The sequence below is a fragment of the Rhea americana genome, unplaced genomic scaffold (assembly GCF_003343005.1).
Source record: "Rhea americana isolate MKP2758 unplaced genomic scaffold, rheAme1 scaffold_41, whole genome shotgun sequence".
NCBI classification, from domain to species: domain Eukaryota; kingdom Metazoa; phylum Chordata; class Aves; order Rheiformes; family Rheidae; genus Rhea; species Rhea americana.
Window position 1 is genome coordinate 1581938 of NW_028186546.1, and position 13205 is coordinate 1595142.

The 13205-nt window shown below is 46.3% G+C and overlaps 1 protein-coding gene across 2 annotated transcripts in view; it reads right to left on the reverse strand.

Annotated features, from left to right (window-relative positions):
- PTPRA (protein tyrosine phosphatase receptor type A) overlaps positions 1-13205 on the reverse strand; it is an 85858-nt gene that overhangs the window by 48106 nt on the left and 24547 nt on the right. Inside the window, exon 2 of one of the 2 annotated variants that reach the window (XM_085314659.1) lies at positions 11222-11293. The exons of the other annotated variant lie outside the window; for it this stretch is intronic. Within the exon in view, the coding sequence (XP_085170785.1) occupies positions 11222-11293 (72 nt within the window). The remainder of the gene's footprint in view (positions 1-11221; positions 11294-13205) is intronic. 2 annotated transcript variants of the gene reach the window in all.

The following is a 13205-nucleotide window of genomic DNA, read 5'->3' on the forward strand; positions in this document are numbered from 1 at the left end:
TATGCATTCTGAATGTCCTAATGTTTGTTAGAAGTCTAAAATAAAGCAGGCTTGGAGAAAGGAAATGCAAAATCAAACGGGAAACCTGGATTGCTACTACACAGCGAGTCTTTCCTTCTCTTCACGCCTTATGTTCTTGGCTGCTAGGCGCGGCAAGGAAGTGACTATAAAGCATTTATTTGCAAAATCGCAGCCAGTAARGCCAATAGCAACAACACCCTCCCCTGCATCCCAGTCCTCAGTGGGGGAAAGGAGGAGATGTGTAGGTCTGGTGAGCAAGCAGGTGTGTGGCCAGAGCTTTCCTTTCCTGAAGCCTTTCACTGATCTTCCAAGACCTCGCAGGCACTGCACTAAGACTGTCCCTTAGCTCTGCGCACTCCATTTCCAAGTCTGCAAGGGAAAAATAAAAAGCCATAGAAGGGCCATGAATGCTGTAAGTGATAAAGAAAACCTCTGAGATGTTAAAAAAAAAAAGACTAGATTGTTGGGTACAAAAATGAATAAGGGAGAACATTAAAGAAAATAAAATGGTCCAGAGAAAGCCACCTAATTCTCCTCCCCTTCCCTTTATAGGAAAACCAATGGGCTATTCAATCACAAGACAACCAAATTAAACGAACCTTATTACTCTGAGAATCACTAAGGTCAGAAGCACATAGGAAAGGAAAAACAATTAAGTATATGGATAATATCACCTACACTTAGCTATAATTCAAAACTTAAGAGCCCTAAACAGTTATGCTCCTGGGCTCAAGCCAACCACTAATTTCCAGCATGTCAGGGTTGGGGGTGGGAGCAGATAACCATCCCCACGAGCAGATTCATGCTTAACWGTTTGTTCACTTTTGCATTTCCAGCACCTTCCTCTGGAGTAATAAAGCCAATAAGATGCTGTGAAAGGCGCTGTTGAGCCTGTGAAGTGCAATGCAATGACCTCTTCGCCAGCAGAACCGAGATGGTCCGAGTACAACCCCAGTTCCTTCTGTGGGATTCACAGTGCAAACAAAAAGAGACAGTCCTGACCCACGGGGGCAGTAGCTATCAACGTCCAGGATTGCAGGGGAACAGCATGCACGATGGGGAGATTGAAGGAGCAGGGTCATCAAGACTGTCAGCTCGTGGAGATGTTGGCTTTCAGCATGGGTCACCCAACTGCTCTCCTGCTTTTCTGTTCTTCGCCCTTGACTGATCTTGGTTCGCACAAGGAAGATGATGACAACGAAGAAAATAGCTGCTCAGAAAAGAGCACCAGCAACGCTCACGATTGAAGACCCAACACCAGGCATCCGGCCTTGCAGATGAAGTGGCCGAGATCTTCTGGAACAGCGACACCTAAGAGTCAGTGTCTTTGTCTGACGATCCCACTCCTGTTCCTCCTCCTTCAGATATCCCTGATATCCTCTCTTAAGAGTGTTTCTTTACCCTCTGCACACATCGCCCCTCTGTTGCATCCATTCTTAAAGGAGGAACCGCTTCACTATTTGCTTCATTGCTAACCTCTGCACTTCTGAGGTGGACATCCTTGGCAGGGAGGTGTGGCTGAATGCTCRCTGCCTTTTTGGCCATACTAGTTACATCCAGACATCCCTTGTGCATCCTCATGCACCTGTCCTAATGGGTTTATCAACTGCCAGCACTCTACCCCTGCTAATTTGGGGGTCCTCACAGCATCTCAACTTAACTAAAAATCCAACAACTCCGAAATTTTTGGACTGATGGGATACTGCGTTCAGAAGTGTTTCACAGTGTGACGACAAATACTACCCAGTAACATTCAGGACTTGCTCTGTTCAGCCAGTGACGTTTCCCAAATAGCCTCTTTCGATCCATCCCTCACTTCTCGGTTGTACCCTGCACTCCCCACCTGTATGATGCTGCCTCAGCAGGATTTTGGGGAGAAAAGCACAGATCAAAGCAACATGGTAGAAGACAAGGCACAAGTGAGCTGCTCCTTCAGCGAGGGGTGAAGTTAGGGCGTCGCGCCCTCCGTTCCACGTCGGCACGTTAAGCGGCTCCACGTTTGCACCGATTTTCCCTGCGTCAGTGCTGGCCCGCTGTTCCCAGCAATACTTCCAACCTCTCCGTGGGCCAGCTTTTTCCCAGCCTGGTGCAATACCTTCACGCATCCCTTTTGCAGAGCATCGGGCTTGTGCACACCAACAAAAGTGCTTGCTTTATGCACTGGTAGGTTCATTCATTACAGCGTCCCTCTGGGAATCGTCCAAGTACTCCAGGACAAGAGTGCAGCTAGTAGGGAAAACTACTCAGCTCTCACCAAGCAAAAGGTCTAGGACAACAGTTGCATGGAAGGGAGCATCTAAATTTCATATTAAACTAAATTGCAATTAATAATTGCTTTAAAATATCAGGGCTAGTTGAATATTCAACAGTTTTGAGAAAAGCATATTTAGAATCTGATTTAAAGTAGAAATTCTAATCATCAGCATTTAGGCATAAATCTAGCAGAACAATTTAGTGAGTCCTTTGCAACTTAACAGATCTGCAGTTTAATTAAATGCTGAATCCTGRGAAAGGGGAACTCTCTTTTGAGGTCGACTAAAGTTTTTCAGGTATCTATCAGAGCCAAGTGGAGCTAAGCATCCCCACTGCTTTTAAACCAGCACACAGCTAAAGCCAGATTCACGTTTTCCAGAAGTCACTTTGTTTGGTGTCAGGCAGAAAAGCTTTTGACTTAGTACTTCTGCTTGTCATTTATCCTGCACAAGGTATTTCTCGCTCAAGATGAGCTCAGAGTATCTGTGCTTAAGGAAAAGTGTTTAGTTTTCTTTCTTGCTCTGTTAATAACAATACACGTGAGGACAAAATAATTAATTCTAAAAACCTGAAGGAAACAGTGAAGATTTAAATAGGTACTCAGGCACTTGAAGATACAGGYCAGCACTTATTTGCTATGTTGCTTTGATGCTTTTTCAGCTAAGTACCACAACACTTTAGACACACTTGGTTCATGGTGAACAGAAACAGCTTATCAGCTTGCTAATGACATTTCTCAATTTCTGTGATAGGGAAAAGGAAAATTTATTAAAATTATCACAACTGTTTCATAAGGAAATAAAGTAATTTCATTACTATTTTGATAAGCCAAGGTTGGAATTCTCATGCTGCTTAATGTGAATCCCAAGGAACAATCTCACTTTCCATCCAGGCTACGTTGGGTTGACTGCTGATCATGACCTGCGTCCCACCTTCCCAAAGCCCAGAGCGCTGCCTCCTGCCCTTGCCRAAGTCTTGCAGATACCACACATCCTCCCAAGGACCGAAGCTGGTTCAGAGTACAGCTAATTTGGTTGTGAGTTAACGTATTTGAACAGAAAATGTGAGACACGATGATTTAAAGCAAGATTTTCTACTTAAAATCAGTYATCACAATTAGTCTGCTCTTATTCAAGGCGGCAGGAAAAACCCAGAAATCTTTTGCTGAAGCCCACCCCTAAAGCACAAAGTTTCTCCTTACACTAACACTCAAGACGCAGTTATAAAGCAGTGATGCTCAAACCACAGTTCACAGGCCAAAAGTGGTGCTAGGTGCCCTGCTGAGTGATCTGCGTCACATCGCTTTAACCATAGCTTCAATCAAACGCTTGATAAAGATCTCCAGCAAACTGACAGCCATTCAAAAAGCACAGAAACAACCACCTGGGAAAAAAAAAGCAGTGGAAACTTAAACATCTGCCTTGAGGATGAACAAGCTAATGTCTAGTAGATATTATCTCTTTTTCTTAAAGGTCAAATAAGATTGAACCATAGAGATGTTTTAAAGCAGCTAATGCAACAGGGACAGTGGATTGTYCAATCGACACTGCACTAAAACATCTTCCTGGGCGATGCACTTCAGGCCTTCGTCACAGCACGTAAAATCAAAAAATAAATTCCTTGTAAATAGGCTCTCCTCTAGCCTCTGGCTGCTCCGCAGAAAAAGCATAGCCTTTTAAAACTTAACAGATTTGCCTCTGATGTAAAAGAGCATCATTCAGGGATGATGCTGAATGATGGGGTGAATGATGAATTCAGGGAAGGAGTGACTTACGAGRAGGAGGCAGCATCTCCCAGCAAAACTCACCTTTCATCAAGCAGTGATGATCAAAACCAGTGACATATGGGGCTTCCTGGTTTGCCTTGTGCCCGTGGATACCTTAGCTTCCCCCTCCTAATATTTGTTGGTGGCTTCAATGCTGTTGACAGCACCTGAGCCAAGATCAGCCCAGTGGGAGCGGAGGTGTCTCACTGCAACTCAGCAGCCTCCCAGGGGCCAGCTAGCACCTGAAGAGCAGCAAATTCATTTCCTGCGTCGGTCACTTGGGGGAAGAAATTTGCATTGTGCATAATGAGGATCTGAGCTTTCATCTAGCAGATGTGAACCTCCACCGCAACTGTGGTAGGAGGCAGAGCAACACGAGCACGCAAGCTTTTCTTGAAGGCTAAGCACCTGTAGGAGATGCTGCAGAACCAGGTGATGCTGCAGAACGAGGACTCTGCTTTTTTCCCCAGTATCAGTGGTGACAACACTGAACGAGTCTGAAGCGCAAAGTTAATACCCATGCAAGAGGGCAGCGATCCATCGCGACTCAAGTTTCAAAAGAGTTTTCACCTGTGAACAGGGAAGAGGTTTAGGTGGCTTTAGGGGGAAGCCTGGTCTAGCAGGAGGAGGACAGCAGGCAAGCAGGAGCGCTGCCCTCCCCAAGCACCTAGGATCACACGCTCCGAGGCTGCCGAAGATGCAGATTCAAAAGCAAACATCCAGGCAGCTCCAGCACCGCTGACTCAGCACCTCCGCAAGGGCTCCTGGGTGCAGGGCTTTGGCAGGAGCCATTCCTGGGTTTCCTGATTTCAACATCCTGGTCTGAGGAAGCGTTTAAGGACGGAGCTCCAGCCCTTGCAGAGAGCTTGCTTTTCRCTTAAATTTAACTCTTTCCCTCCAGATCCTCCAAGCTCACCCTGTTCGTGGTCCAGACTAGCATTACCATCGTTTGCCTCATCACACTGATGACCTCAAGTTCACCTTCGGGGTAAAGGATGTGAGAAGCCAGCGCGAACGCCTGTCACTTCTTCTGAGCTTTTCTGAACACACCCTTCTGACTCTTCTCGCACGGATTCAAACACACCCAGAGAAGGTGGATCCGGACCAACTCCTCTCTTGACCAACTCAACCACATTCCTCCAYTTCAGTTATTAGCATCATCTTTCCTGCTTTCTGACCGCAACAGTAATTTTCCTTTCCAACTACAGAGATCTCATGTTTCCTCTATCTCCCTTTTTTTTTTTTTTAATGCTGGAGAGATTAACTTTTTCCTTCTCATCTGCTCCTAATTCACCSTAAGTTACCTGCACTGACTGTAGTCCAATGATGCCTCCTTCTCCAACACTCCTCCAGGGTTTAAGTCAGATTAAAGCACAGTGCAGACACTTAAAGAACTGTAACTACTGCTGAATAACACTGTGTTTAGCCAACGTTTGCATTCCTCCTTATGCTGCACAGCACACTATCTCTGGATTGAAGGCTGCCAACCCTAAAGCCCACTATCTTCTTCATCTCTTCTTCAYTGCTTCCATGTTAAGACCACGYTAGTAGCAAAAWGTGGAGATGCTTCTTGCTAACTCTGGAAAGAAAAGAGTGGTTATGAGCACACCTCCTATTTTTGTTTCCCATCCATGGTGAGACCCCATCTTGCAGACACTCCTGTAATTCAAATTAGAAATTCTTCTATGGTAGTTGCAACCAGYTAGTAAGCGGTACCAGTAAGGCAGTAAAGCATCTTGCAAGTAGAGACAGGAAAGAGCCAGGCAGGAAAAAAAAGACAGCTTTATTTTAGTATAACCTATATCAGTATTTGAAGCATTTTAAAGAGCTTTTTCCCTCCTTCCAGCTCCCTACTCCAGCTCTTCAAAGAATTATTATATTTAGATTAAGCTCAGAGCAGTTGCCTCCATTTGTAAGATCAATATATATTTTTTGTTCATCTCAGAACCAGAGGATTTCTGCGTTAAAAAATTTGTCTGCCTCTCAACTACAATAGTTTACCTAATAACAGATGTAACTTCTCATAAAACGTGTTTACCATAGACCGTCACAGGTAAAATAACGCAGGACTTGCAAACGCACTGCTCTTCCTGCGAGTAAACAYTCCCGTGTCTCATCCCCCAGGCCATGTATACACACACATACACACAACCCAAACAGCAACTTGCCCTCCGAGTGACTCCTAATAAAAAGGGAACAAGCCCATTACCAAAGAGCGGGTACCATAGTAGTTCCTAACCGCAAGTGTATCATATAGACACAAAATCTAAGAATAGCAGATCAGTCTAACCACTGACTGGAACTGCAAGAGGTCCAAGGGAGACCTTGAGACCTGCTTGCCAAATTCCTGTACCACATGGGAGTGTTTTTCTTTTATTTTTTTAATATCTCTGCACAAGGCATAGAAGATTTAGGCAGCAAGATTAAGGAACAAGCAGATATCGAGGACAGTGTCTTATACAGGAGTAAAATACTAGCGATGGGGGCAGAGAGTATCCAGCTCTTGGAAAGACCCAATAGGTCGGTGTATTTGTCTTGACTTTCAGTAGTGAACTTCTTTAAGAAGGTGAACTACTGGGGAAAAAAAAAAGAAAAAAAAAATCACAAGAATTGTGTGCGAGAAAACATGCCTTCAGACCACCTGAGAGGAGGCAGTGATTTACCTTGCACCACGGGGTAAAGACGAGGGGCAGGAAACTCAGCGGGTGCCCGTGAGTGCCTCCCGCCGGAGACCTTGCGTCCGCTCTGGGGATGGTCTCTCGCTTGTTGTTTGTATTCCAGAGAGCRGCGATCTTCTCTGCCGAAAGAGGCAGAGTTGGGGGCGGCGAAGCCACCGCCAGCGTTACGGGGGCTCTGCAAGGAGCAGAAACGGGCACAACGGAGTTAAAACAAAGGAAATTCGGCAGCACTCCATCCTTCGGGGGCATACGCCGGCCGCCAGCTATGACTAAGGAGGCAAAACGTCTTCCTCTTTGTGTTTTCACTTCCTCAACTTGTCATCTCCTCTTATTGTTTCGACTAAGATTAGATAAACTCTCCAGTGGCAAAGAATTTGCCTTTGCCTCCGTTACCCAGCGCTGGGCGAGCAGCGCAAGGCAGGCTTCACTACAGCTCAGTATCGCCTCTTCAGAAATAAAGATCCGCTCCGAGCTGCAGAAATGATCATTTAAATCACCCAGAGCTGCACTGGAAGGATTCGTTCTTTCGAAGCAGATGCGAATCAACTCAAGTCTCTCACGGGACAAAATACAACCAAAGCAGAAATATGTTTGAAGTCACTGACATGAGGGAAAAAAAAAAAAAAAAAAAGGATTCCTGTATGTCAGTAAGTGTGTTTTAGCTGTAACAAGTCTCTCTGATCCCAGTGTAGACACAATGCTGAAGAAGCCCTCAAAATTTAGCAAGAAAACACCAAGAACCGGCGCGCTGGATGCCGACTACAGCTGCAACGCCCCTGGAAACTAAAGTTGCACTTCGCAACTTCAAGGTCTGGCGAAGCATTTGTGAAGCTGCCCAYCAATTCGATACCGTTTCCCACCTCACCCAGGTGACGGCTGTAGCAGCTGCTGWCAGTTTTACGGGACATTACGAAAAGCAGAGGGCTCTGGACTACGTAGGAGCATTTCATTTTCACGCACTGAGCAGTTACACTGCATTAACCCACAGACTCTGGGCAGCGTAAGCAGCAGGTTTTCCTAAACATCTGCAAGAGGAAACCTGCTTTCAGAACAAGCTACTGAGAAAGAAAAAAGAGTAYTGGGGGAGGCAGCTGGCAGCAGCGAGACGGAGGGAGGATGGGTGTGTTTGCACCGCGCAGCTCACGGCACCGGCAGTGGGTCCCAGCAGGCTTCCTGGCGTGGTTTCGGCGAACAGTCGTCCTATTGAAGCACGTGGCCCTCAGCGAACTTGAAAAGCAGAACCCTGGCTGCGTGTTTAGGACCAGCACTTTGTGAAACGGTTGATACAAAACTCAACACCCAACTATTTTTAGTCTGCAGGGAAGGTCTAAGTCAGATCAGGCTGCAAGGTCAGTTTACATTGGTGTCATCAAGTTTGATTTAGGATCCTGCAGGTTTATAAGGAGGAGGATTTTTAGAAGCACCTAAGTGGCTTAGGAACACGAGTGCCAGTAAGTTGGGATTTCTGTTCAAGGCCACCTCCACGTTTCTGCAGAGCTCTCCGGGAGCCAACTCACACATCATCAAAGGCCACAAGTCAACAGCAATCGCTCAGGGTTTGACAAAGACTTCAGCTGTCAGCAGCTTTAGCTTAAACTACAGAAGAAAATCTTCTAAGTAGGGGTGGTGGKGGGGAACCACTACCTAATTTGGTCACCATCTGATGCCAAACAAGCCAGGATGAACACCTTCCCAGAAAAACGAAGCTGCTCCCAGCCACGGCACAAACAGCACAGAACGGGGCTTGGGCCAGGAGCGACCTGACCGTCCTGTCAAGGACATCCTGAACCACGCGGTTCTGGCTCAGAAAGAAGGCTCTACTGCAATACCGAACAGGAAAACAACAAGTTAAAATTGAGTTACGAAGGTAACGCATACCAGGAAAACAACCCAACCGCAATTAGCAACTCCCGCCTCTCAGGAAAGATCTTGCAGTTGTTGTGGGTAGCAGGGCAAACACCGGCTCAGCCGTCAGCGGGGCTGAAGGCAGCGGGAAGAAAACCGCACGCGTTAAGCTGCTGTGTAAACCCCCCCGCCCCGGGCAAAGCGTTCGGGTTCCCACCTCCCAGCAGAAGTTGGCAACGCGACCAGGCAAGGTCCAGGAAAGGACGCGGATCATCTAAAGGCTGGGAATAGCTTCCGCTGGGCTTCAGTCTCGTGAAACACGATAGCGGGTCTTAGCACTCACCCCCTCAACAGAAGGTTATACGAGGCAATTAACTCGGCAGCGAGCTAGCAGAGATGCGACCATCACTTCCATCCCCGAGCGAGCGGCCTTCTGCCCTTTGAGGAGCTCAGCGTAAGCCTACATTTATTTCTGAGCAAACACGTTAACGCAACCATAAATTCTGCAAAACATAAGGCTGTTCCTCTAAAGCACTTTGCCTAACGTGTTCACCTAAGCCACTTCTACAGTCTAGAAAAAGATGATAAAGGTTTCTAAGCAAATTATTTAATGCTATCGGGTTTGGTCAAACTTTAAGTAAAAGAGTATGATTTTTATCTTTTTTTCCACCACTTTATCTACCAGGCTTTCCCCTTCTCCCCAGCGCCCAGCTTTTGCTGACCGCTGCGCCCAGGCGCACGAATCCTTCGAACCGGTGCCCTGGCACCGCGGCGCACAGGGAGAATGCTTACGCGCGTTCGTTTTGCACGAAATAATAACTCATGCAAATCCCTGCTCCAAGCAAATTCCACAGTAGCACATCTTATCGCAAGCCAAACAAAAAGTACAAATACCTGCAWGATCTATAAACCTGTATTAAAAGGATTTGCTCTTGTTACAGCTTGAATTTCTCTTTCTCCCTCCAACAGCTCAGTAAACTATCCACTAACTCTTTTTCATTACTAAACACTAACCAAACACACCAGTCCCATTGCTGCTAATAAGCAATGTTCATCTCAGCTGCAATATTTTAGTGTTGTGGACAAGATAAACCCCATGTCCACCAGTGACGCTTTCTTACATATTCACAGATCGAACAAATACAAGAACAAAATGCTGTCAGTGGTACTGGTCCCACCTGTGCTCCATGCGACAGCATCAAAGTTTGCTGTGTYTTGGGTACCTTTTGCAGAGCTTTTTTCTATTGGTGGGAACTCAGAGCCTGATCGACCACCTTTGCAAGCTGGTAACAGCCTCTTCCTGGACTGCAGTATAAATTGCAKCAGGCATTTAAGAATTAATCAAGCTAAGGCCATCCAGGACAGCCAGGCACGCAGAGCATCATGTACAAGATGGGCAGACTTCAAAGTGAGAGCCTGGCAGGCAGAGATGCAAAGCTTTTTTTTCCGTTTGAGTGTTTGGTTTTTCGCCAAATGGAGAACAACGCAATTACAAGGAAAATATTAGTAAAAAACTAACAAACAAACAAAAAAAAMCCCAAAACAAAMAAACAAAAAAACCWGAAAACCCCTCAGGCTGTATACAAGCAGAAATAGTTAACACCAAGACCATGCAGATTACGGACCAGTCAGTAAAGGGAAGCGATGGAAGGGGTAGAACATGAGGGGTTACACGGTACTCAGCAGCAGGCGAGTTTCYACAATCTTTTCCTAACATCTACAGCATGACATGATGTATCATGCTGCCAACACCTATCAMTTCCCTCCAAGTACAGCCACATAAGTTGCCCAAGGCAAAATGAATGAAAAAAAAAAAAAAGTTCTGCCTTGTAAGATTTGAGCCCTGCAATCCTTGCAGAGAGGAAGCCTCTCTGCAGGACAAACACYACCAGAAGACAGAGCAAAGAGGAGGACGAACGTGTACTCGTACAACCTTCAGCAGTGATAATTTCACTGCCACGATGCTTAATTCTGAGCAGAACGGTTATGCTAGAAATAACCAAACTGTGGCATGACAAGAATCTAGACATTATACAGTAAATATCACAAAAACTACTTATAAACACATTTAACCTTGCACACATTATTTTATTTTCCAAATTTGGCCAATACTTTGGTGTTTTTAAGATTAGGGATTTTCCTGCCTTTAATTAAAGAATGAAGTACTCTCTCTTACCACATTTTGGAGATAGACCAGCTTTCCACAGAAGCTCAAGATGATGAAAATAAACTAATAAAATATATTTTTAGTTTTTTGTTTGTTTTTTTTTTTAAAAAGATGACAAGTCAGAACCTGAATTCCACTGCAACCACTAAGTTTCTGCAGAACAAAATAATCCCTGTGCTGAGTTCTTTCAAATAAGAGTCATGCCACCTCCAGTTCTAGCCCAACAGAGAGCTCATTATCCTTCGGGGAAGGAAGTAGGATTTTTTTCCACTTAGTTATGTTCCCAGGTAATTCTTAAATAAGCCATCCCTTCCCCCTGCGTTTAAAGGGACACTTTGCTCCAACATCGAGCTCCTGCCTCGGCAGAGCGCTGCGCCGTGTTGCCGGCGCGGGGTACCGAAGCCTTGAACAGCCCAGTGCCGGGCTGTCGCTCTTCTATTTCAAGAAGAGGGCAAACTCCGAGATGCCAAAATTAACAACACTTCTTCCTACCTTAATTACCACAAGCAAATCATCCACCCGCATGTCATTAGGATCCCATAAGGGTTCTTCTAGCAGGGCCTCCTGCAAATAAACCAAAAAACAAACCTTTTAAATCAAACAGTTACAATTCAGCAACACCTTTGGGAAACTGAATGTTTTCACAGGCAATCCATTCCACTTCATTTCACCTATATGCAAAAYGCAACTTTCTGTTACGGATCAAGCTAGGAACAGACTTGCTCYGAGGCAGGCAGAATACATGGAATTATTTTAAATACGGGAGGCACAATTTTGGCTGTTTCCAGCGACAAAAGAGCTTTTAGGCACAGCCAGCAGAAGGGGATTTAGGGGTCAGATAYAGCCATTACAAGCAAGGAGAGGAGAGTGTGACATTCAGCATGGCTCAATACGTATGCTGGAATTTGGGGTGACACAAAAAGGTAATGGTTAAGAAGGTCCACAACGAGTAAGGAGATAATTTTTAGTTCAGGGATGTCTTAAAAATTCCCTTTGAAGAAGGAAAGATTCAGGCTWAGCTGCTGGGGACAACTTCACAGTTGCAACGAGCAGCATCAGGCGGGGAGGGAGGCTCCGGGGAAGCTGGAGCTGCTTCCCTGACCCTCCCGCGCTTGCTCCGTGGTGGCACTGAAGCCCTCAGGTCACGGGACGAGGCCGGCACAAAGCCGCCGCTTGTGAATCGGCACAATAGCAGCATTCAGGGAGCGGGGAGGGCGCCGGSAACGTCGGCCGGCGCTCTGCGGGCCGCCCGGTCCTGCTTCGCTTACGAGGTGCTCTGAACTCGGAACGTTTTCATCCAGGAACGTATTTATCCCCCCTTGAGCTTCAAGTGAAGAAAGATGCTCCATAACTACGTTAAGAAATACAGTCCAATAAAAGAAATACAGTCCAATAAAAACAGAGAGAGATGGCTGTTTTATTTCCCTTGCGTCTACTCCACTCTCCTTGAGATGGCAAGGTCAAATTTAAAGATCGAGAGCATGAACTCAATACCAAGCCCTAACTGCATTTTCCTGACGTGCATCTCAAGGCTGCATTACGAATCCACGCTTTATTTTTCCAAGTTCCTAGCTGCTCTAACATTGAAGAATTTCAGCTTAAAAACAGTTATGTTATAAACTCTGTTGACCTGCAGGGTAGTTGCTGAAGCGGGCGCAGCCAGGGCACGGACTTGTCCAAGGTACTGCTGCATCCCGCACGCGGCCAGGGACGCCCGAGGCCACATGTCATGCTCCTGGCCTCCTGCGCCTTGCTCGGGCCCCGTCTTTCGATCGCTCCCACCGCTGCTGGGAAGCACAACTGCTATATTTGCCTTTAGCTCTCAGGAGCGTGTATTTACCTAGAGCAWGTGGCTGAGGCATTTGAAAAAGCTGTTCCACGCATGTTGATTTTTTCCCACTCCAACTAAAGAGGCCAGAAAGCCGAACTTGTCTGTCACCAAGCTTTCTGAGGGCCACACACCAGTGAGACAGCCAGCAGCATGTCTCCCCCAAATCCCAACCTGTTTAGATAGAGCCTTTGGCTAGAGGGTTAAACACAGTCCCGCTGGGAACTGGCTGAAGTTTGTCCCCGCGGCTCACGTGATCTGTCAGGATGTTTTTTGATGTCTTCACACACTTGGACAAACCAACCTTCTTTCCAACCAGCTCTGGGATTTTGAGCCCTCAGCTCCAGCAAAGGAAAGGCAGCAGGGCAGGAGTCGGGGCCGGACTGGCTGTTTGCTCAGGAAGCCAGGACTGCTCCCAGCTGATCCCAACTACYGCACGACAGGTCAAGTTGCTTCCATGCTCTGCATCTCTCATCTCCCTCCCAAARTATCTTCTGCCCACATCAGCCCTGTCTCCTGGATTGGCAACAATCTCTTTGCAGGAGATTGCACTACGCCCTGCGCAATAACCCCTCTTTTTACTAATGCTATGTTCCGAGCTGATGCTATAAAGTAAGAGATCAGAGACTTGAGGCATCTGTAGATTCT